We start from the raw sequence: 27,759 nt of genomic DNA, 5'->3' as shown, positions 1-27,759 counted from the left end.
ATGGCTCCGCCTGCTCGCCTTAATCGGCTCCAAATGGAGCAAGTTAGGAATATTGTCGCTGAGGAATTCAATAACGCTTTCAATGAATTAATCCCGGGCGTGACCAATGACATAATCAACCAGGTCAAAGCTCTTCTGGATGAGCGCCTCGCAGCTATTCCCGGGGGAGCGTTATCGGCTCCGCCCGTTCGGGATTCGGCATACTACTTTGAGAAGTTCAACAAGTGTAGCCCTCCTCTTTGGAATGGTGAATCCGACCCAGTTGCTGCTAAGCATTGGGTGTCAGATGTTGAGGGCGCCTTCATGACTGTTGGGTGTCCGGATCAGTACAAAGTTGTAATCGCCATGAATCAGCTGCGAAAAAGGGGAAAGACATGGTGGAACACCATCACCGCTCTATTAAACGAGGAAGAAGTGAGGGCCATGTCTTGGGCCCAATTTGTGGAGAGGTTCGAGGCACAATATGTGCCCAAGGTGGAGCAGCAACGGATGCAGCAAGAGTTCATGGCCTTACAGCAAACTACCGAGTCTGTTAGCGACTTGAACGCCAAGTTCTTGGAGATGCTATCTTTTTGTCCCTCATTTGCTGGGAATGAGGCCTGGTTGGTCAGCCAATACACTACCATTCTACGTACCGAGATTCGGGAATTCGTTAGCATGCAGGAGTTCCCGACTTTATCCGCGATCATGGATGCAGCGAGGAGGAGGGAAATCGAGTTGCAGACCCAGACCAAGAGGAAGGCCAATGACACCTCCTCCAAGACATCCGGAGATGCCCAGAAAAAGCAAAAGCAGGGTGGTAAGTCAAGGTATGAGTACAGGCCGTCTTCAAGTCAGGGCGAGAAAAATCCGTTGATATGCTACAACTGTAAAAAGCCAGGGCATCATTGGAAGAATTGTAGGGCTCCCCCTGCGAGTGCAGTTCCTCAGATTACTTCTGCTGCTCCCGTCTGCTATCACTGCAACGAGACGGGACACAAGAAGCCCGAATGTCCGAAGTTGAAGGCTGGTAAAGGAAGCGGGGGTACAAATCCTGCAATTGCATCGTCTTCTAGGGGACCCACTATGGTGACACGAGGTCGTGCCCACCAGATGACTGCGGATGAGCCGGTGATTACCGCGACAGTGGCAGGTAAATTTCTTTTTTTTCTTTTCTCTCCTGCCATTATTTAATAAATGGTAATTAGAATTGTTTACATGATTGTATGTGGTAAATCAGGCACTTATTTGCTAGATTCCGAGCCTGCTGTTGTTATGTTTGATAGCGGTGCTACCCATTCTTTTGTATCTCGCACGTTTATTAATCGTCTGGGGTGTAGTATCGGAAAATTGGCTCGCCCAATGGTTGTCGAAGTTGCCGACAACCGCGCTATTTATGTCACCGATGTCTATCGGGGTTGCACTCTCGAGTTTTCTGGAGTTGAATTCCCTATCGATCTTATCCCTATTGCGATGCGAGAGCTCTGCGTTATCGTAGGCATGGATTGGCTTGATGCGTTTGATGCGGAAATCCACTGTCGTAAGAAGCAAGTTCGTGTTCGAAACCCTAGAGGTGGAGAACTTATTATTCAGGGGGACATTCCCCGCCTGGCTATGGCTTCTTGCTCTTCTGCTATAGCACTAGACGACGTTCCTATCGTTTCCGACTTCAGCGACGTCTTTCCGGAGGAACTCCCTGGCTTGCCACCTGTTCAGCAAGTGGAGTTTCGCATTGATTTGGTGTCAGGTGCGACTCCGGTAGCGAAATCTCCTTACCGCTTGGCACCACCTGAAATGAAAGAGCTCCAAGATCAACTTCAGGATCTAAGTGATAAAGGGTTTATACGGCCAAGCTGCTCGCCTTGGGGTGCTCCTATTCTCTTTGTGAAGAAGAAAGATGGATCCCAGCGAATGTGTATTGATTATAGGGAGCTAAACAAGCGCACGATAAAGAATAGGTACCCGTTGCCACGTATTGACGATCTTTTCGATCAGCTTCAGGGAGCATCTTGGTTTTCCAAGATTGATTTACGTTCCGGTTACCATCAGATGCGTGTTCGTGAAGAAGACATTGAGAAAATAGCATTCCGTACTCGATATGGGCACTTTGAATTCGTAGTGATGCCTTTTGGGCTCACCAATGCACCCGCAGCATTCATGGATCTCATGAACCGGGTGTGTAGCCTGATGCTTGACCGTTCGGTCATAGTGTTCATAGATGATATCTTAGTCTATTCTAAGAGCAAAGAGGAGCATCAGCAACACCTTCGGGAGATTCTGGAAACTCTGGCAAGAGAAAGGCTTTATGCAAAATTTTCAAAATGTGAATTTTGGTTGGAAGAAGTTCAGTTCTTGGGGCATGTGGTAAACAAACAAGGTATCAAGGTCGATCAAGCCAAGGTTGATACGGTTAAGCAATGGAAGATTCCGAAAACACCTTCTGAAATTCGCAGTTTCTTGGGTTTAGCCGGTTATTACCGGAGATTCATTGAAAATTTCTCTAAAATCGCCTTACCACTCACCCGATTGACCAAGAAATCAATGAAATTCGTTTGGGGCCCGGAGCAGCAACTGGCGTTTGATGAGTTAAGGAAACGATTGTGTGAAGCTCCGATTTTGGCCTTACCTGATGGGGTTGAGGATATGGTGGTTTACTGTGATGCATCGCTTCAAGGTCTTGGTGCCGTGTTAATGCAACGAGATAGGGTGATAGCATATGCCTCCCGACAGCTGAAACCCCACGAACGAAACTACCCCACTCATGATTTGGAGCTTGGGGCTGTTGTTTTCGCTCTTAAGATTTGGAGACACTATCTCTATGGAGTGAAGTTTATCATATACACTGACCATAAGAGTCTAAAATATTTGTTCGAGCAGCGGGATTTGAATATGAGGCAGATCCGATGGTTAGATGTGGTAAAAGATTATGATTGTGAAATTCACTACCACCCCGGTAAAGCTAATGTGGTAGCTGATGCTCTTAGTCGTAAACAATCTGCCGAACCAATTCGAGCTAAGTGTCTCCGGATCACGATGGTGTCGTCTTTGTTAGATCTAATCCGGGACGCCCAAAAGACGGCAATACTGGAGGAAAACATCAGGCGTGAGAAGATTGGGAAAGAGTTGCCTAAGATGGAACGAGACGGGCATGGTTTGCTGACTCGCTACGGTAGGATTTGGGTTCCATATACCGGGGGAAATCGGAAAACCCTAATGGATGAGTCTCATAAGTCAAAATTTTCTATCCATCCTGGTGCTACTAAAATGTATCGGGACCTTCATGAGGCTTACTGGTGGCATGGAATGAAGAATGATGTGGCTCGATTTGTGGAAGAATGTATGACCTGTCGAAAGGTCAAGGCGGAACACCAGAAACCGCATGGGAAGTTGCAACCATTGGAGATTCCTGAATGGAAATGGGAGCATCTAACCATGGACTTCATTACAAAACTTCCTAGAACTGCCCGAGGATCAGATACGATATGGGTGATTGTTGATCGTTTGACTAAGAGTGCTCACTTTCTGGCTATAAAGGAGAGCTCATCGGCGGAGAAATTAGCCGAGATCTTTGTTCGGGAGATTGTCTCATTACATGGGGTGCCCGTTTCTATCATCTCCGATCGAGACACCCGATTTACCTCTCGGTTCTGGAGGAAGTTTCAAGAGGAATTGGGCACACGATTACATTTTAGTACCGCCTTCCATCCGCAGACAGACGGGCAGAGTGAGCGGACGATTCAGACCTTGGAGGACATGCTTAGGGCGTGTGCGATTGATTTTGGGGGTAGTTGGGATGACCATCTACATCTAGCTGAGTTTTCTTATAACAACAGCTATCACTCGAGCATTAAAATGCCTCCGTATGAAGCCTTGTACGGGAGGAAGTGCAGGACGCCCGTTTGTTGGGGCGAGGTTGGGCAGAGGGTACTTGGGAGTACTGATATCGTGCTACAGACTACGGAGAAAATCCAAGTGATTCGGGATCATTTGGTCACAGCGAGCAGTCGTCAGAAAAGTTATGCTGACAAAAGACGCTCCAATCTTGAGTTCCAGGTGGGAGATTATGTGTTGCTTAAAGTCTCCCCCTGGAAAGGTGTGATTCGATTTCGGAAGCGGGGAAAGCTCGGACCCCGATTCATTGGACCCTACAAGGTCATAGCTCGTGTGGGGAAGGTGGCTTACCATTTAGAGCTTCCTGACGAGCTTAGTCTAATTCATAATACGTTCCATGTGTCTCAGTTACGAAAATGCGTTGTTGATGAGACCGCTATGATACCACTGGAGGACATACAAATTGACGAGCGTCTCAATTATGTTGAGAAACCAATCGCTATTTTAGAACGAAAGACGAAAGCTCTCCGCAACAAGACTATAAACCTGGTTAAGGTGCAATGGCAACATAGGAAGGGTTCGGAATGGACTTGGGAACCGGAATGCGAGATGCGGACTCATTATCCGGATCTGTTTCTAGGTGTTGACTTCGAGGACGAAGTCCGTTCTTAGTGGGGGAGAGTTGTAACGCCCCGGGTTTTCTCGGTACGTTTGGTTATTTTAATTTAATTATCCTTGTAACCTTGGGTTAATTTATTTAACCAATGTCTAATTTCTTATGTTATTGGACTCTTTTGATCATCTTGTAAACTCCTTTTTGAAGTCCATGGACTATGGGCCTATTTGCAATGTCCATCTAGTTAATAGTACTTAATGTGTAAATTGAATCATTTGGAACACACACAAGGAAAACACTCTAAACCCTCCCTCTCTCTCAAAAATCGTCCCTCTCTCTCTCTTTGGGATCAAGAGCAGCCAAGGGGCTGTTTGGAGCTTAATTCTTGTTCATTTCCAGCCTTGATTCGTATTGGTATGAACCTCCTTATCCTTTCTTACAACTTGATTCATAACCTTGTTCTAGTTTTATGATTTCATCTTCACCTCTTCTCCTTCTTATTTTATTTGTAATTGTATGTTATACATCATCTCAAGATCCTATCTTCACCCCATATATGGTGGATGATGGATCTAGGGGATTACATGTGGCACAAGATCATGGAAACCCTAAAAGGGAGAATGATGATTTTATGTGCTTATGTTTATTTTCATGTTGATTATTATTACATCCTTGAGGCTAAATGAAATCCTAATGATCACTAACCCTTTTTAGTACCACCATTATCATGGGGACTGAATTGGGATGATGAACACATCTTAAAATGTGTTTCAAAAGGAGAAGGATGGATAAGCCAAAAGGAATCACGGGTGGCTACGATTCTGTTTTCCATCAGATCTGTAGTCATTTTGTAAAAATCATATCTGGAGCTCTAGAATTCAAACGGACCCCAAACTAGTTCCAAAAGTTCACAAATTGAGTTGGCTAACTTTCTTAAGAAGGCCAACCTCACTGATAAGGGCTTTATCTATGTGAAAGAATGGCATCTTTGCTGTTAGGTCAGATCCGGGTCTGTTCTGATATGTCATTTTGTTTTCATCATTTCTAAGGCTTGGAAAAGGATCCAGAGTGATTCCAAGTTTCTATATGTTCCTTATATTATGAATTTAAGATCTGGAGAATATGGGGTGTTATTTCCAATTATAAATTGGTTAGAATGGATCCACACTCCAGGTCAGTGGGCAGTCACCAGCTTTTGCTAGTGCTGTGATTGTCCACAATGTGAATTTTATATCTGGAGTTTGAGAGATGCTTTTCATTCAATTCCAACTCTGAGACTTTCACTTGTATGTCCTTTACTTCTCTTAATTTTCTTTTGGACGAATTCTACTCACAAGTTGGGTAGAATTGGCCAACATCACTTGACTGTATTGTTGGAGACAGAAGTGATACACCATTTTGTAAAATTCATATTTAATTCATCTTTTGGAGTTAGAATGAGTTCTTTATAGTTATGGAATCCTGAGAAATCATAGTTTCCTATAAAATTTAGTTAAAACCATGTTTTTGTTTTAGATTTTGGAGTAAATAAGTTTTGAACAGCAGGTCTGTTTTAGAGACCTTGCTGTGATTACTCTTTTCTCAACTCATAGCTTCATTACTTCTCGTTTCTAACCTTTAGTCCTTCTTAGGCGAGGTTTTGAAGTTTGCTCAAGCTTGGTAGCATTATTTGATTGTTAGCCATCCTTAATACTCACTCAAGGTGAGTTCTCTCACACCTTTGTATTGATGATTGTGTTTGCTAGTTAGCTCGTGTGTGATTATTTGAATTTATACTATATAAGTATTGTTTTAATTCGTACATGTGCACTGTATGTAACTAATTATTGATATGGGGACACCACCAAAGGATACGGATTTACCGGTGCGGTGGGTAGGTAAGATCACCAACGTAATACTCTTCGTGAGGTGCGGTGATTAGGGCCAAATGATACGGGATCTTCCCGGTGCGGTTCAAACCTACAAGTCCTTCTCGTAATATAGACATTGATTCGTTCTTTGTCTTTATCATTATAATTGGAAAATGGATTAGGGCTAGTAAATATGAATGTTAGTACAATGTCTGTGTTTGAATTCACTAAGCTTCGTGCTTACGTTTTTCCCTTATAATTTTTCAGGTGTTAAGATTAAAGAGGCTAAGGCTTGACATGGAGCATCGGGACATCGCTACTAGTTATTTTGTTGGGACCTTATTATTATTATTACATCCGCACTTATTTTATATGGTTATTAAGTTGATGGATTATGTTATGACTATTTCAGTTGTTTTAATTTAATTTAAGATGGGTTTTTAAAAGTTTAAAATTGTTGCAAAAAAAAAAAAAAAAAAAAAAAAATTGGGTGTCACACTCTACTGGCCTCCTCAGTCAGGTCTGTTTCCCTAAACCCTAGATCTGTCCTTCCCAAGCATGAATGTCACGTAAAGTCCGAAACTTGATGCTTGTATAACAACAACAAGACATCAAAAGGAGATTTAGTCCCAAAAATGGAAACCTAAGTCCAATGACCCCAAACTGATCCATAAAGCTCCAAGGGTTAAGGTCTTTGGACCTCTTTGAGTCCAGATCCAAGGCACAAACTCGAAGAGGGACCATTTGCTCCACATAATCACTCTCCAAAGGGGTTAGAAAACCCTAACTCTAATGATCAACACCAAAACTGAAGGAGGTTCGAACTAATACCTCAAAATGAAGTCTCTGAACTCTGGAACTGCTAGAATCGCATCTCCACCTGCTCTTGGTCACCTTCTTCTTGCTAAACCAAAGGTACAAAGATCAAAAGTGACTTCTTCTTCCTCACAACGATTTGGCTCACTTAGGGTTCTCTCAAGGGACTGGTAGCCGCAATGGGAGGCTATAAGTGCCCTTAAATAGGCTCCATACCCGGGGGATTAGGGTTTCATTAAACAGCGTGGACTCGCTGAGTCCATAAATGGACTCGCCGAGTCCGGACGTGAACCCGGATGAACATCCGCGACCCTACTCGGCGAGTCTTGGCTCCAACTCGTCGAGTTCCTCCGCAAACTCCAAAATAATTAAATAAAAATAATATACCTGGAAATCCGGATGTTACAAATAATTATAAATTAATTACCTCCATCTTTATTTTTATTTGAAAAATCTTCTATTGCTTTCCCTAAATTAATTACCTCCATCACAATCTTCTTCATCCTCATCACATAAATCCTCATCACCATCACATAAACCCTCCTTAGAGGACTTGGACGAATTCTTATAGGTTTCCCCATAGATTTTGTCCAGTCCAACTTCTATGGAGTCAATTAGCCCATTTATGCAAATATCTTATAATTACACAATCAATCCCCTTTATTTAGTTAATCTCTTTTAGCCACAAAATTAATTTTTATTAATTCTTGACTAATATTAATTACACAATATGATTTCTCTTTTAATATATTATTCATATAATATATTAATAAATCATAATTAATCCTCTTTCTCCTTAGTTCATCCTATCAGTTGCTATGGTGAAGGCAACCCAAAAGGACAATGCTCACAATCGGGTCAAGTACATACCAAAATAGTTATGGGCTTAGACACCTAATCCAATAGTCTCCCACTTGGATAAGTCTAATAACCATATTGTGTATGACTTCGGAACCTGATCAGCAATTGTAGCTTTCAAAAGCCGTTGTCGAACTCTGATCATATCATAAACGTTTCCTTTAGATAAGGGATCATATATTCCTCCATTCTAGATATCGTATAGACATGAGACATGGATTATAATCATTCTCTCAGTCTATGTGTTGTTTCTCGATTTCCGATTTATGACGACTGACAACATACTATAATTGAACACATCAACTTAGTCCCAACTTGGCCAAGCACTTAGGGTGTCATCACTAAATCATCGAGGGGCCCACATATATGGAATTTATCCCACTTTGGATAAAAGGAATGGATAAACTTTGACTCAATTCTCGCTTGTACCTACTCATCAAATCACACAAAACAATATGTTTTATAACACCAAGTTACTGGTGCATTTAAATATTATCAATGTGCAACCAACTTGCAGAATACAACTCACATGTCTCGGTTTCAAGAATATAAGATATTATCGTCTCACCAATCACTCGTGATAAAATTCATGAACTGATCCAAGAGAGCGTGGGTTTAATCCAATGCTCAAATCATATTCATAAGCACTCATGAACGTTGCAGCAAACCTTTGCTATGTCTAATACACTTTAGACAATCTACAAACCAATTCATGACAATCTTCTTTCATACCTACTCCCAAAGTATGAGCGACTATGGAACGTTCGAATAATCTTATTATTCATGAAGTCAAAACATGCAAAGTGAAACACAATAATAATCGAATCCAATATGGCCCCAAACTTTTGAGTATAAATAAAACTCCTTTTTATTTAGTCACCATATTTATTACACATTATTCATTGTATAATGTTTCGGATAATCAACTTATTACTTGAATTATAACAGCAGTTGTCCCATGCACCAAGCATGTACACTCTGTTTACCTATGGTCCATACTTTGTGAAATAGATCAATTGAAAATATTTCCAATGATGCTCATTTCACAATCCCTAACCCTTACCGTTAGTGTGATAACATAAAATTCTTGTCACTATAAGAATATGTTTAGATTCTAACATTTTATGCAACGGTCCTTTCGTAATGTCACAGCACCAAAGCAACCAAGACTTTGCCAATGATATTACAAAGTGCTCTACTGGAGATTTTTACAAGACAATTCCATAGATGTGAAGTCTCTCTTTCAAATTACATTCCTCTGAATAACTTTCTTGCATAAAAGTTCTTAATCTAGACATAAATTCTTAACGTCTAACTCCCAATATGGAAACATTTCCATATTTGCCATATGACAACTCATTATTAATAGAATCATATCTAATCATAATAATGTCAGTGTGGTCCATTCGTTACTATACTTCCAACTGCTCACTAGCGACCAATCCTAAGCGAACCTTAGATTGTCGTTGACAACTGTTCAATTATTTTAGTCAAACCGGTTCTAGTCCCTTTTCCCTCTTAATGCCCTAGGCATTTGAAAAATTTTAGAACGGTCGAATATTACAGCATATGCAATCGATCCTATACCCGACGCGTATGGGACATGATTCATAATGAAAAACGTGATACTTTACTAGTTCCTTGCTACAATATTGCAATATATAGAATCCTTTTAAGTTGAATCTTTTCAACATAACATCCATATATGTCCTTTGATTAAAATTTCTCGATCCAAGCTTTTAGATTCCGAAACGAAGTATAATATTCTCTCCCTTAATTATAGCAAAACAACTATTCAACCTTTGCAAATTGAAACTTTGTTTTCTATAATTAATATTGTTAACTTGCAATACTTAAAATAATAATCATGCTCCCACTAACATGATAATTATCTCCATACCATCATAACATTTATGCTCCCACTAGCTTTGACACGTATGTAGAAAACATTTGGACTTTTAGAAAGAAATACTTATTGACTTCCAAAGTTCATATTTCTAATACGATATGCTTTGATAAGCCTTTATCTAAGCTTCTCAAACTCATACACCTTTCCTTAGACAGCTTATATGTGTGTCTAAACAATTTCAACACTTATAGCAATAAGTCTTAAATGTTTAAATTAATTGCCAAATCTCACATTTCGAACTATGAATAGGGATGCTGTAATCATAATTGAATTTGAGAATGCAATTTACACAACAACTAACTCCTTAAAATATTCCTAGTGAAAGGGTTTTCTCACAATCATTTTCATGAAGGATAGAAACCTTATGACACCTAGATTTTATGGTGTATGTGTTTCTATCCATGTGAATTTGTCATAACCATAATCATAAGATAATATTTGCGACAAATCCAAACTCTTATGGACAGAACTTGTTCATTCTTAATTTCTTGTCATCAAGGATCCCACCAATGTTTCCAAATTATTTAGCAGCTCACCTATACTAGTCAATGTACTTTCATTGAACAAGGTGTTTGTCTTTATGCAGTCTATTGAGAACTCATAAAACTCATATGCATAGTTGACCAAACTGGAATGGCACAGAAACAAGAATATGTCAACACGATAGGTTACAAACCTCAAGTCGTGTGCTAGTGTTTAATAATAGGTTTACTCTTGATTAGTTCTTGAAACTTTTCAAGATCATTTAGACTCCCATTGACCTCTTGACATATAAGATTCTCTTGTCAAGAAACATTTCCTGACAAACAAATATTCAGGAGTTAGTGCAGATTCTTATCAAGACAAACACTACACACAATTGGTCTTAGTTAGTCTTTGTTATATCCAAGACATCACAACTTACCAATTTTAAACGTGCAAGAGTAAGAAAAACATTTTCTACTCTACATTTGATGAGTGTGTTAAAACTTCTTAAGATGTGCCACTCAAGTCACAATCTTGGAGTATGACTCTAAGACTTGATTTTGGAACGAAGTATGACTCATCCTTTTTTAATTTAACCATTTCAAAAATTTCTGATTCCTCTTCTTAGCCATACTAGTGCACTAAGGTGACTTTAGAGGATCAATTGTGATATGGTTTCATAATCAACAAGACGATCAAAAAACATGATACTAAAGTACTCTCCCACCTTTTCAGACTGGAGAAACTTTTTATCTTTCTGCCTATTTGATTCTTCTTATTCGTTCTGCCATTCATTGAAACTTTTTAATGATTCAGAATTACACTTAATCTTGTAAGCATAACCATATTTACTAGACTTTTAGTAAATCATGACGAATAATCATATTGTTCTTTGTGGTGGACTAGACTAGCGCACAACATTGTGTACCAGTTCTCGTAGTCCTTCACTTGACTCTTTGTCAAGGAAGAAGCCTTAATTTTCCAAATATGAAGGTTCTCATTCATCATACAATACAAGTTTTATGATTCCAAGTTTCTGTCCAATTGAAACTCGGGCGACAAGAATCTTTCCTTATTTGGTAAATTCTCGACATGACCACAAATAACATAACTAAGAATCACATCCCTTTCAACATTGCTAAAATAGATATAAACATCAATTTTCATACATGCCATTGCAAGGAAATAGAAATAAGACAAAAAAACTAGAATTTATTTTATTTATAAAAGGTGCGGAAAAACTTGTCCTTACAATGCAATTCAAATGAAAACTATGGTATTACATATTCCTAAGCAATCTATCATAACTCTTAGCAGCAGTTCAAAAATCCGATCATCGAATCATGCTATCGAAATCCATATCTTCGCGATCAGACTCAACACACTTTTTCCTTTAATCTTCCGTTCTTTTCTTCAATCCTACAAAACACCAAATGTAATCTTATCACATCATGTATTTAGAATCTCCAAATAGGAACTTAATAGAGTTAGATAGTGGATTTTACCTGAAGTATAGTCATACATCTTCACTATCCCATCTCTTAGATCTCTCAGATAATTAGGGCAGCTTTGTAACCAATACTCCCTCTTTTGGCCGTAGAAACATATGGATTATTTTGGAATGGTACACGGTACTATCTTAGACTCAGCATTTCTCTTGCGTAGAGATAACTTTTCTGGACTTCCAATGTTTCCATTGCCCATAGAAGGTTGGGATATTGATTTGCCAGACAAATTTGCTCTACCAGTGTGCCAAATCATTTCTGATTCAACAACAATAAGCAAATAAGTCAAATCAATGAGCGTCACATCGTGTTCCATCATATAGCTCTCTCTAACGAACTTACCATATGAATCGGGAAGTGAGTGAAGAACCAAGTCAACACTCAACTTCTCCAAGACATCGACGCCCAACATTCCCAATCTATCAATATGCAACTTCATATCCAAGACATGAGCGCATACCAACTTCCCATCTTCGTTTCTTTTCGCCAATAGGGCTTGAGTGGCCTTGAACTTTTCAAGTCTTCGAACACGTGGGCCAGGGAGAATTATTGGAGGAGGTGGAGGAAGTGAAGAGTGATTTCCATTTCCACAATCCAATCGTGAAAAATCATCTTCAAGAGGAAAACTTTTTCCAACGGATTCAGGAAGATCATCGTTGTCAGACCTTGACATCTACAAAACGGGAGAAATTCAAGTTAATTGATTGGAATTCTTGATATAACACCCAAATGAAATATCAAGGCTAGGACCCAACACAATATTCTACAATTTGGAAGAGGGGTGCCAAAATCCAAATTGCAGAACATTTGAAGGTAGGTAAATGACGATTTACCAATTTCCACCATGAAAAATGAAATTTGAAAATTAAGTTTTAAATGAATTGAAACTCCTAGATCTTTTAAAATTCATTGAACATTTCAATGGAATGTTTAAATTTCGAGTGTGCCCTTCGTTTGTGACTAGGATGTCGAGGTTCACAAACAAGTTGTGGATAACCATGTAAATATACATGGTGCCCCCAATGTTACAGTCACCTAATCGACGTGCCGGTTAACCACATATGCTCCATCGATCTATGACAAATATCGAGTCACCCTTTACCACCTTTGCTTAGAGCCCACTTAGTGTGTTGGTTAACCACACATGCTCCACTAACGTCTTAGTAAGGGTACAAAGTGTAATTTCATGGAATAGCACCAACTCCACATTTTTCCTAAAGTAACTAAGATTTGGGAATTTATAAAAGTGTTTAATTACTTCGTACTTCATTATATTTATAATGGAAGGTTGCGTCCTATCCTACCCAATCGGCTAACGACCCTCCACTAGTCAAGAGTGCGGTTGGTAAGAGTGGATACTCATTCAATCGTCATTTTATAGGCAATTTCCTTAAACACCCCTTATAGACCAGTTTCGTGAATGAGACCTACTAACAGTAAGACTGACATTTTACTTATACATATATAATATTAAACTTTTAATTCTATATAGTATAAGGGTGTATTTTACACTTTTAAAATACTATGTGGTCTAATTTAACAAAATTATACTTTTAATTTAATTAAATACAAACCATATCATTATGGATTTATTAACTCTCTTTCAATTATACACTTAATTAATTTAATAAAACCATAAGGGTGTAATTTGAACTTTTCAAAATAGTAGGGTCTTAGAATTTAATAATTAAAATTTTAATTAAAACTTTAAAAATCCAAAACTTGAGGGCAAGTTTTGAAACCTTTCAAAACTATCTAGATCAAATTACAATTAATTTAACTCTTTTACATGAAGATTTTAGCAAATTGATCATAAATTCAGCTCTTTTACATGAGGATTTCAGCAATCGCAGATGAAGATTTCAGAATCGATGATAACTTCATATCTTCTTATGCAACTCTATGTTTCACGAATCAACATGGATTTGACAAAGATTTAAACAATTCATCGTTACTTCACTTTATGTTTAGAAATCCTTGTCTTCATCAACAATTTGATATCGTTTTCTACAGAGTTTCAAGGTTTGATGTTTTTTTTTTCATTTGACATCAATTTCAGCAGTTACAATCTATGATATTTTTCATAAACTTCATCAACAATTGATCATAAATTGAGATCATTTAGTGATTTTTCTGTAAAACTACTAATGTATATACACAGCAGTTACTGTTCTCAAGCAATTTCTCTTAAACTATACATGCATTCTATGTGTTTGATGAAAATCCTGAATGAACAAAGAGTCTGATGTATCATTCCTCTTTCCCACGACTAAAGTCATCTTTAAGAATAGGTGTATACATCTTAAAATATGAGTCACAATTGGTGTAAAACAATGTAATGTTAACTACTACTCTTATTATATTTACCATAGTTTTGTTAAAACATGTTTTTTTGTCGAAAATAAAAATGTTGGAGATGTCTTTTTAGCATAGTTTTGTTTGAATATGCTCTTGTTAAGTTGTAGAAAATGATTGTGCTAAAGAAAAGACTAGATGCTCTTAAATTTACCATATGTAAATTCAGGTGTATGGTATACATAATATGTTTTAAGAATGTGATCATTATTATAGTTTTTTTAATTCTTTTTTCCATCAAGCACAAAAGGTTGGATGTCTCTGTTAGGAATGTCGATTATTCTTATTAATATGCAGTACAGGGATGTACCAAGAAAGATTATTAGATTCAGAGTATTTTTTTGTCAATGTTTACATTGTGTCTTATATGATCACTTACATTACATAATACATTATTCTGATGTATGATCACTTATAGACTTCATTTTCAAATCTTTAATTGTATCCATACTCGATTCTAACAATTATTTCATTTATGGTTACAGATAGTTGTAGCTGATGAAGCTCAACTTGAAAGGAACTTGAATATTTCAAGCTATAAGTTTTCAACTACAAGTGTCGCGATTAATGAATATGTAATAGATTTTATATGTCACAAACATGTAATATATTTTTTATTGTTTTTGGTCCAGTGTTATCTGACTATAACTTTGTAGGACCCTTCTGAGATTCATATTCATCCTTTTATTTAACAAAACAACCTAGTGATTGAGTTTTATGGTTTTCAAATTATCGGTGTTTTTCTAATCGTTGGGATTCTTTGTTTTAGTTTCATCCACTCTGTTGGCTTTTGATCTTGTTATTTTATTCGATTCATTTAAATAAACAAAATTAATGTAAGATATTTAGAACTCAACTATAATATCAAAACTATACCTTGATAAACAACACATTAATCATTAAACTAACAATAATCTTGTAACATTAACTTTTAATTTTAGAATATTACATATTCTAAAATCAGAATATGAACGTAATTTAAAAATATGACAGATGCTTTAAGAATATGAAAAATAATTTCAGAATATTTCACATTACTTAATTGTTAATCAAGTACTATCACAATACTTCACAAAAGATATTTAAACCAAGTCGTTTTTAACAAAAAAACAAACTATCTAAAATCATATATTACATATTATGTAACAAAAATGTTAGAAGCAAGTTGTTTCCAATAAAACCAGAATGTCTAAATAATAGCATGACACATAATTTCATAATATTTCACATTACCTTATAGTATGTCAAATACTATCACAATATTACACATTACTTTAGTGAAATGATTAAAGCAAGTAGGTTCTAACAAAATAACATCTACTATGAAAAAGCAACAACCGGCTCGTCAAATCATATGTGTATAATATCAAGTTATCAAGTAGAAATTTATAATATTAGAATGCTTACATAGTATAATTTCATATTACGCATTACAAAATATTATAATAATAGACTTTAATATTAGAATATTACATATAATTTTAAAATATTACATCTTAACAAACTAATATTAAATATGGAACATTTAGAATAACTAGAATAATAACATATCAACGAGTATTAAAAAATCCAAATTTTAATTAAGTATTATTCTATCATAATACTCTACATGTAACTTATAATATCCTATAACATTATTTTGTTAGAAAATTCTAAATATAAGTTTTGAAAATAGATAACATATAACAGGACTCTACTAGAATATTCTAAATATACACATTATTTTCATTTAATATATCAACTTATTCAAATGAAAACATAAAACATTATTCTATTAGAATATTCTAGTTATACACTTATAAGAACAAACAACATATAATATTATAATACTAGAATATCATACATATGTGTATTATAACATAAAACATATAATACTACCATAACATAATATTCACAATAATCAACTTAAAACAGCTTCGAAAATTTAGAATATTTTAATTGTAATATTATAGTTCTATACATGTTACTAATCAAATTATAACATTATTGTGTAAAAATATTCTATATGTAAATGCAACATATTTTTTTTAGAATATTCTAATTTTATACATGTTTGCAGTTAGCCTATAATTTATGATAAGAAATAACATATAACATTATTCTATTATAATAACATACATCTCCTTTTTATAATATTATATATATATATATATATATATATATATATATTTCAGAATATCCTAGAACATTAGTCTATAAGAGTATAAAAAAGTCTAATTTCAATAGAATGTTATACATATAAACTTTAAATATAAACTCATATAATATGAGAAATATGTTATTGACATTACATGACACAAACTTAAAACATTACAAGTACTATTCTTGTAAATACATAATATGAGAAAGATTTCTAGGGTTTGTGGAAGAAGATTGAGAAGATTTGGATCGATTTCATATTCTATGGAATAACGCTTGAGAAAAATCCAGATCAAGAAAAGTTTAGGGGAGAAAGAATAAGCAAATCACGACTGGGAAGAAAAGAATCAGTCCCCACGTGATTTGAGTGCAAAATGACAGGACTATCCATTCAGGTCCGTGGTTAATCACAAACTTTGACATATTCTCAAGATTGTCACCGTCTACATCAACATTTTTATAGTGTTTTTATGTTTTATTCCTAGCCATTAATTATTTTTGATGAGTTGTCAAGATTTAGTCCATTTGTCTCACATGAACCTAACTATATATATATATATATATATATATATATATATATATATATATATATATAGGTGGGTTCAATTGAGAAAATAAAAAAGGTTGAGAATGGGGGAATCATTCTCAGCCACTCATTTTATTCAAGCATAAAAAGACACGGTGGCAAACTTGTTAATATGAGAACAACCTTTAATATCAAATACGTATCTGTAGTTCAAACTCATTCATCGTTCATCATCCAAATTTCTTCTCCAACTTTCAACAATCATCCATATTTCTTCAATTAAACCATCATCAATCCATTTTTTTTATCGGGTAAAGCTGTAAAGGGGATACGAAGCAGATGATGGCGAGAGGAAAACGAGAAGCGAATCGATAAACGAACACAGCGGGCTTTGCAGCAACCCTTCGTTCACCTCCCGTTGTCGGCAGCAAAGGAGACCAAGGTGAAGATTCTTCGGTGCTCGTCTTCGTCTAATTAATGGGGAGAAGCACGGAGGTTCGTCGCCCGAGTCGCAAACCGAGATGGTCTCCGTGGTTTTGACTAGACCAAAGGAGGAGGTGTTTGGTTTTGCTAGGAGATTGCGATCGGAAAGAAGCCAGAAGCGAGGGTTTGGTTTTGCTAGGAGATTGGGTCGGACGTCCGTTGCCTCTCATTTGCTTCCTGCCGGCGAGAAATGAAGAGAGAGGGAGGCGAGGAAAGATGGCATCGGTGTTAGTGGGTCAACGAGCCAAGGCATAAAGGGAAACCGAGGTTCCAATCGATGGAAATAGTCTAGAAGATAGTGGCTTTTGGCTGTGGTAATCGACGGGAAATGCTGAAGGATCTCGATGGGGCAATTGCTGCTTCAATTGGTACGGTCCTCTTCTCGTTTCTTTTATTTTGATTGTAAATCAGTTAGGTGGGTGTTTGGGTGATCGATGTTCAACGGGTGAGTAGATGGGGGAAAAGGATTTGATCAGGTTTGGTGTGTTCATCATGAACAGATGGAGAAAGGGGTTTGACTGGAAATCAATGATAACGAAGGGAGTTTGGTTTGTTTCATTTGACAGGAAAGAAAATAGATGACAATGATTTCATGGATGTTTGTTTGCTATTGTTTAATCTTGTTTGGATAGAAATGTATGGTGTGTTTGGTTGGATCATTTGACAGGAAAGTCTGTATGTTATTCATATGTGAATAACATATAAAAATTATATATATTTGTGAAAATACATTATAATATTCATATGTGAATATATTGTGTAATATTCATATGTGAATATACTGTGTAATATTCATAAGTGAATATATCATCTAATCTTCACAAATGAATATACTATGTAATATTCACATGTGATATACCATGTAATACTCTGTAATATTCAGATATGAAAATATTATCTAATATTCATAAGTGAATATATCATCTAATATTCACAAGTGAATATACTGTGTAATATTCATAAGTGAATGCATTGTCTAATATTTAAATATGAATATACTATGTTTATTATATGCTATATTCATATATGAATGATACTTAAATTGTAAAAAAAATAAAAAAATAAAAAAAAATAAAAAAAAAAATTAATCATAGTTTTTATTCATAACTGAATAACGAATGTACTGTAGTAAAAACCTGATTCATTTTTATTCACTTATGAATAACGATAGCTGAAAATATATAAAAAAAAATTATTTTATCTTAAAACTATATCAATATGGATGTCTATTTGTAGAGAATAAAAAATCATGAATTTTGGTATATTTAAAATCATTTTTCGATAAAAATAGCTTCTTAAAAATTAAAAAAAAAACGAAAAAACTATGTTTTTGTATATATTAAGGTAATGATTAACATAGTTTAAGGAAACATGTTTTGTTGGAAAACGCATTTCTATTCCTTTTCCATTTCTGCTGGTAGGACGAAGGCTTTTGCGGCAAAAATAAATGAGTGACTGAGAATGATTCCCCCATTCCCAACCTTTTTTTTTCTCAATTGAACCCTCCTATATATATATATATATATATATATATATATATATATATATATATATATATATATATATATATATATATATATATATATATATATATATATATATATATATATATATATATATATATATATATATATATATAAGAAGAATGATTGGCGGATAATTAGGAATATGATGTATATTTCTATAATTAGCAAGTTGTCATGTATCTTGAGATGACTATAATTTTAATAGGTAGTAATGTATCATAACCAATCATTAGTCAGTCCCAGCTTAAAATGAGGTTGCACAGAACAAATAATGTATCACTATAATCAACTAATTTATTTCCTGCAATATCAAAAGAATCTTATGTTAACCAAAAGAAGTAACGATGCATAAATTAATTTGTATTTTCATAATATATCCAAAAACCATATGACATTTTAGCATTTATGTAAAACTATAATGTGAAATTTTGTACTATATTTTGTTAAAAACAATAAACAATATTCTCTGTTCAAAGCAATTTTCATCTACAACATGAAAAGACTTCAACCTAGTAATTAACAAATGTGATTTTGAAGTTTAAGAATTTCAATTAATAGAAGTAATAGAGTAATGCCTCCTAATTCCTAAAGTATAAATGATGTCGATGATGATAAATCATGAACTTTACTTATAGTTGTTAGTATGTGATTTGAAATTTGTTGAGTCAAATGTATAACCCACATGAAAGGAAGTGAAGAACCCCTGACACCGTAACGAAATAAGTGTTTGGTAAGAATTTTTTTTAATTATTCGAGATTTACTTGTACAAAGGTTATCCCTATAACTGTTAGAGCTTTATGGCAATAAATATTTGTAGTTATGATTCCATTGTAATCATTTTTGAAACACTTTGATAATAGAAGAGTTTTCATGTTTTTGACAATTGATGTATATCACATCAACCAAACCATATTAAATCATCGAGTCGGTTTTATTGCTTTATTTTGATTTCTTGTGAAGTAGAACCTTGTTTTATAGATATATTGGTGAAAGTCAGAAGATAATGGTGTCCGTCATAAAAATCTATCTAATTAATGAAAACGTTCAAATAGTTTAACCTTGTTTCATTGATACCGAACTGGTCAATGGTCATCGTTATTCAATCAAGATTTCAACTTTCAACTCAAAATATCTTGAAAATTATTAAGCACGTTTCGTGGGCCTTGTACAAACCATCAGTCCATCACTGTGCAAAAGCCAAATTAAATAATGGGCTTATCTCAAAGTGGAATTGTGTACAATGTTATATAATTTGAAAGCTACAAGGCCTGAGCTTAGTATATAACCCGATAAACTTGGGGTATCAAATAATTTGGACACAATTAGATGATAAATATTAGAGATAATGACTTGATAGGGTAATATACTTTTTGAAATGTACATATTTAGTCCTTATTCTTTTTTTTTTTGTAAAATAAACCTTTATACTTTATTTTTTGTAACAATGCAATCCTTGTGACCGGCTATACCCGGTATACCGGTCATGTACGAATTTTCTTTTAGGGAAAATGTCTTGATAGGGTAAGATACTTTTTGAATTGTACACATTTAGTCCTTATTCTTTTTTTTTTGTAAAATAAACCCTTATACTTTATTAATATGTACACATTAGGTCCTTTTCACCTGATTCTAGAGGTTTTGCTGATGTGGAAGCACAAGTGGCACTAAATAACAATTAATTAGCTTAGTCACCGGAGGTGGGTGATCCTTTAGCAACAAGAAAAGGGCGGAGACCCTTCTCTTTCTCGTCTCTCTTCCTTTCGGTCGAACAACAACAGCCAAACACCCTTTACCTGTTGTGTTTCTCCAATCTGTCTCTCTTTGCCTCCATCTTTGAGATATGTTGCCAAAAAAAGAAGAAATAATCGACGAGGGGGCTACTAGAGCAGCTCCTCACCCCCAACTACCGTCTCTACTTCCTCCTGCCTCCCCTTTGTTTTTGTCATCATTCCTCCTTGCTACCAGTGATGTGTAGGAACACACAAATGAGTCGCCGGAGATCGGGGTCTCCCTCTTTTTCATGATGAATAAAAGTTTGAAAAATCTCATTGTGGATATGTAGATGACACCTGGCTATTTCATTTCAACAAAATAAAAGAAATGGAAAATGACTTGATAGGGTAAGATACTTTTTGAAATATACACATTTAGTCCTTATTCTTTTTTTTGTAAAATAAACCCTTCCACGTCAGCAAAACCTGTAGAATTCGGTGAAAATGACCTAATGTGTACATATTAATAAAATATAAGGGTTTATTTTATAAGAAAAAAAAGAATAATGACTAAATATGTACATTTCAAAAAGTATATTTCCCTATCAAGTCATTATCCCTAAATATTAATGTATTTAACAAGATGTGTCATCTTCATACTAATAAACCTATATTTCCACCGTATATACCAAGATGTGTCATCTTCAACAAGTAATCATTCATTTTGTATTGACCTAATAAATATGTTGATGACTTATAATTTGTCACTTTGACACACATGATTGACAAACGGCATTTCATGTTAAAACTAACATATATTTCTACATATCGACTGTTTATAAACTGTTTTAGTTAGATTTATAGATTGTTGGTTTTTTATATATGCGTGTATTAACTAATTGTATTAATTTTAGTTATTTTCTCGTTTATTGTCATTGTTGTACACTGTCACCACTACCTTCATGGCCACCATTTTTCTACAAAATACACATCAAATAATAAATATTCCAGAAAACCCCACATAACATATCAACGATTTACTAAAACCCAAATCAAGAATTTTATTCTTATATAAGTGAAATTCAAATGAAAACTTAAAATCCAACCAAAAGAAAATTAAAGACCATAGATAGAAGGAATTTTACTCTAACAACCAAGCCAAGAATGGTGGTATGCGGTTTGCGATGGTGTCCGATGAATTAACTTTTAATTAAACTTTACAATTGTTTTCCGACAATCAATTTTACATCAAACTTTATTTTTCATAATTTTCTTAATCATTTGTATTTTAGACAAAGCATTGATGTACTGTTATCATTAATTGTGTGTCATGTTGTATGATGTTAATGTTTTTGTTTGTGAAACAAATCTTCTATAATATTATGAACAAAACTTTTTTTTTCCTTTCAACACGTTTACTTAAAACTCTCTAACTTTTCGACTTTCCACCATATATATTAAAATTATTAATTTGAGTAGGTAATTAAATGTAAAATATTATTATATTAATTTTAAATTTTGAATTACCGATATGATATATTTCATTTAGTAATTCAAATATTATATTAAATCCAAAACCTAAATTATAATATCAAATAAAATTTGAAAATTTGTCAAATATTATTTTTAAAATAGCCAAAAAAAAGTTTTAATTGTATAAATGTAAATCTTAATCGACATTTATTTGAAAATTCAAAACTTTACAAACAATTGTTAGTATTATAAAAAATCATCATGATCAAAATTAAAATCTAAGCGTTAGTGCATCTTCAAGAAGATAACAAATATGGATGTGAATAAATACATAGTCAAACCAAGATACGTTGTGAAAAATATGTAAGCTTATGAAGTTCATTTATAAACTAAAACAAACATGTCGCAAATAGAATCTTTATTTTAATGACAAAATTCAAGGATTATTGAATTCGAATAAACAAAGATAGATAATAAGATATGTCGAAGCTAGTGGAAGTAACTGGAATCCTTGTTTCAAAGAGAGAATTCAAGTAGTTTGAATTTTAACAAACGAAGATGAATCATATGTGTCAATGCTAGTGGAAGCACTCTTGTCACCCTTGAGACGTATATATGGATAATATACAATTCATAGAAAATGATGTTCTAACTTAGCAAGTGTAAAAGCTTGGCTTAGCTTGGAAATTGTTTCACCTTGGATCATATAGGAGAATCAATACACGTACTAAAGGTAAAGGTCTATTAAAATAGATCCGACCAATTCATTTGATTAATCCAAAGTACATAAAAATGTCGAGGAAACTCAAGATGTAAAACTTCAAAAGAGTCTATGCTCATAAAAGCATAGCATGACATTGAGAAATGCTAATATCCTAGTTCTACTATTACGTTAGAGGAAATAAGTCGAGTCTCAGATGCTTTTGCTATGTGATCGATCATATATGTTATGACATGCACCAAACTTGATGACTCATATGCCTTAAGTATGACAAGTTGGGTTAGGTCAATTTTGTAAGAATCAATGAATCAAAATAAAAAACATTCCTAAGTGTCATAGGAGGACGATGGAGATACTCTTGTTGGTATGGAAGAGGTCACTGTAAAAGTTACACTGATACTAAGTTCTACACTAATAAAGACGATTTCGTTCACATTCGGAATTCATAATTTTATTGAATGGTGAAGTATTAGCTTGGATGAGTACCAAGTAATACACAATAATGGATTTAACAATGAACTTAGAGTACATTGTAGCTAGTTAGACTGCAAAGAAAATTATGTGATTAAAAGAGATTCATTAGTGACAATAGCGTTGAAATTCAATCATTGATGGTCCGTTTGAAGTTTCTTTGTGACTGTTAGGGTGAATTTACCATCGAGTAGGGATCCCAATCCACTAAAGATCACGTAACACATACTTAGTAAGTGCCGACATATTTAATAGTTGCTTGAAAATGTCAAGAGGCATGAGATTTGCAAATGAATTGGCTTGAGCACATTTAGTTTAGTTTGTTTTAGATTTAGGAACCTAAGCAGTATAACTCTTTATTTGATTTGGCGATTATTAAGTGGATATCTTAATATATGATGGAGCTCAGTCATTTCAGTAGCTTATCATTGTGTTCTACTTTTGTATGTTTAGAATCCGCTTCCCAAGTATTAAGTTACTCAAAACTCCATAGTCGGACATACTCTTATGAGTAAGTAGTGATTAAAAACTCTCATGGAGTATCAATAAATGACAAATGGATATTAGACATAGAATGGAGATGTAACTAACACTCATGAGTACTTAAACAGAGATTTTAAGTATTGGAAAACCCGGTCTTAGAGAGATTACTTCATAGATTTAATCACGAGTAATTCTAAGATGATAATATCTTCCATTCTTCAATCGGAGATGCATGATTTATAATTTATATTTATGTTGTGCATTGGTAGTACATAAACACAATCGTAAATGGATGTTATAAAATGTATGTCCATGTATGACATGAGGGTCGATTATGATTATATAGTCAAAGTTTATGTGTTTCTTTTGTCTTAATAGGAAAAGCTTCATCATGGTCCCCTCAGTGATTTGATGCTGACATTATAGTGTTGGGCCTAACCTGGACTAGGTTGATGTGGTCAATCTTGTAGTCTAATAAGGTAATCTTAAATTGGAAATCGGGAAACATAATCTTTAACCATGAGATTGATCCATATCAATGTCTCAAGTTCAAACGATATCTTGTAGAACAAATGAATAACTCATCATTTATCTATGGGTTGTCTCTAAGAATATGATTCAGAGTTCGACGGTTGCTAAGAAAGCATGCTTTGTTGATTAAGTGTAAGTGTTGTAACCAATAGTAGTAGATGACTTATCCAAGTGGAGGACTGTTGGAATAATATCCAATGTCATAACTAGTTGGTAAGACTTACATTAATAGTAGGGTCCTTTTTGGGTTGCGTTCAATTATCCAAATAGTATTAGAATGTTATGAAGGAAATATATAAATAGTTTATTAATTATTCATGAGATGATAAATTAATTAGAAAATAGTTTGGAATTAGTTTGGAACTAATTCAAAGCACAAGGATTAAATGTTAATTATTCAATAGTTGAATACTAGAACGTTATGGATCTCTTAAGAGGGTGGTTGCAACATCCCAAAAACTATAAGGAAAAGTTTCATTTTTCGTTCAACTATAAACACCATCTAATCATTTTAATCATTCAAAAGTATAACATAGTAAAATAGTTATCAGGGTATAATTTTCAAAAATCATATAGTGCGAAAACATGGATGGATGTGTTGCAATCAAGTCGGGCCCTTCCCTATCGAACCGGAAGTTCTTGAAAAACATTTTAAACATAAACCGTAAGCACGAAGCTTAGTGAGTTCCCCAAAATACTGCATATCATACATATATGCCAGCTCAAGGTTGTGTTGGGTCTATTTCCCGGATCTATTTCACCCCGCGTCTATTTCAACTCATATGCCATCTTAAGGTTGTGTCGGGTCGATTTCACCCCCGATTTTATTCAACTCATATGTCAGCACAAGGCTGTACCGGGTCTATTTCACCCCACATACATATAGCAAACAGGCACACATGCATATAATAGATACAACAGGAGTCACAAACACAACAAGTACATATAATCCCTAGTGTCCTACAGTATAGTGAGCAAACTCACCTCAGTCTGTTATCAGTCAAACATATGCTCGGGCTGTTGAACTAGAGAATCTCCGTGCTAACCAATCAAATAAAATCGTAATTAATAATTGGGCCATAAACCATATCCGGGAATCTAGTTTATTTGTCCACACCCAGGGTAAAAGACCATTTTACCCTTCCCTACTTAGCCCAATAACCGAGGCCTAAACTCGATGGCACTAAAAGCCCAATAGTGGCCCAATTTCTAAAGGTCACCCAAAGTACAAAATGGGCCCAAAACCTCACAATGGCCCACATTCCGAAAGGCTAGCTGCCCAACAAAGCCAAAAACCATAATAATCCAAATATGGCCCAACCACAAAAGCCAACGAAAGTCAACAGCTGATGAGTACACCCAGCGTACTTAGACTTACGTCGGGTATACACATGATTAGCCCAGTACGTGCAGCATACAATGGAGTACACCCAACGTACTAGCCATTCCCCATTTCTCAATCAAATATCTTAATCCGTTAAGCCCACAACGCCCAAACCTCAGATCTACTATTGAATAAAGTCTTAATACATAAAGTTGGCCACTTTACTCCTTCTCATGTCTTAATGGGATCCAATACCCGTTTTTATCCATCTAAGTCCATAATATGGATACAAACTCTTATATGGTTCATCAAAACCCATTTTGGTGTTTCTTGTATGATAAATTAAAAGCCTAGATGTTAGGAGATTAGTATTTGACTTGATTTATTATTATGTGATCAATATGATTGATTTTTTAAGTGCTTAAAAAATTAATTTGAATATTAATGGAACTTAATAACAATTTTCAAATAATATTTGGTGTATCTTAAATTTAAATTACCTTAATTTTAAAATTTATTATAAACCCTAGTATTTTGAAAAGTTTAAAATACATCCTTATGGATCTTATTATTAATTTAATTAAGTAATTAATTAGAAGATAATTAATAAATCCATAAAATGTTTAAATTTAATTTAATTAAAAGTTTAATTTATTAAAAGATTAAACCCTTGTGATTTTAAAATGTTTTAAAATACACCTTATACTATGTATATAATTAAAAGTTTAATATATATATATATATATATATATATATATATATATATATATATATATATATATATATATATATATAAGAAAAGTATGTCGAACCACTAGTATGTCTCATTTACGAAACTAATCTATAAGGGGGTATAAGAAAATTGTCAATAAAATGATAGTTGAATGGGTCTACACTTTCACCCACCGCTTCCTTGATTAGTGGATGGTCGTTAGCCGAACATGTTTGATAGGACAAATTAATTCTCATTAATAAGTATAATGAATTATAAAGTAACTAAAATTTTTTATTAACATTCTCACTCTTAGTTACTTTAGGAAAATTTTGAATTTGTATACTAATCAATGAAATTGCACATTACACTTTATAAGTCGTTAGCGGAGCGTGTGTGGTTAACCGACACACTAATGAGGGACTAATAAAGGGTGGTAATGGGTGTATCGAAAATTATCGTTGATTAATTGAGCTTGTGTGGCTAACCACCACATTAAAACGAGATGATAAATGGCATCGAGAGTACCAAGATAATTTGCATGATTTTTCACATCTCGTTTGTGATAATCGGCATCCCAGTCACAAAAGTGAGAGCATAATAAAGATTATACATGTCACTGTTTAGATTCAATGAATCTCAAGAGATCTAGGAGTTTCATAAGATTAAAATTGGTAAAATCGTTACCTACCTTAAATAGATTCGAATTTGATTACGCATCCCTCTTTAACGTTCGTATCGACAAATATGGATCCTAGCCTTAATTTAAATTTGTGGGTTAACAATTAAGGATTAAAATCAACTAACTTGAATTCTCTTTTCTCCTATTATAGATGTCAAGTCAAGACAATAATGGTCTTCCTCTACCTTCTTGAAGATGATCTTCCACATTCTGATCAAGGCGAAAGTATATTCCCTTCTTTGAACAATGACGGAAATGGATATCATGCTTCTCCAACTCTTCGTCCTCCTCATTCAATGACTCTCCCTATGTCACGAGTTAAAATATACGAAACTACTCAAGCCCTATTGGCATGCAAACATAAATATGGAAATTATGTGTGTACACGTGTTCTGAATATGAAATCGTACATTGACAAATTGGAAAGATCGGGTGTCGTTTTATATAGGGAGCAAGCCATTGATTGGCATCTCCTTTCACTTCCTAAGTCATATGAATAGTTCATCGAGAACTTTTATATGAGCGATATCGACGTGGCCCTAATTGATCTGCCACATATGTTGATTGTTGCTGAAGCATAAATACTTAAGAGCAAAAGTGAAGCAAAAGTGTTTGAAGGATCAAACTCTGAAGTTTCCATGGACATTGACAAAGGTGGCAATGGTGATCCAGAAAACATTTCTCTTCTCAATGGAAAGGGATCGGCCAACGTCCAACTATTTGATTGTATGGTAAAGAGAAAGGCTAGTTATGAGATAGTTGCAGGCAAATTCCCAGTTGCAAAAATCTGA

The 27,759-nt window shown here is 34.5% G+C and overlaps 1 protein-coding gene across 1 annotated transcript; it reads left to right on the top strand.

Moving 5' to 3' along the window:
* LOC128126750 (uncharacterized) lies at window positions 1-27,759 on the top strand. Its single transcript, XM_052764849.1, has 4 exons — window positions 1-1,132; window positions 1,220-1,703; window positions 27,120-27,318; window positions 27,559-27,759. Exons 1-4 carry the CDS (start codon window positions 1-3, stop codon window positions 27,757-27,759), a joined length of 2,016 nt encoding a protein of 671 aa, XP_052620809.1.

This window comes from Lactuca sativa, chromosome 6 (assembly GCF_002870075.4).
Source record: "Lactuca sativa cultivar Salinas chromosome 6, Lsat_Salinas_v11, whole genome shotgun sequence".
Lineage (NCBI taxonomy): Eukaryota > Viridiplantae > Streptophyta > Magnoliopsida > Asterales > Asteraceae > Lactuca > Lactuca sativa.
This window is presented reverse-complemented; position numbering and strand designations above follow the sequence as displayed.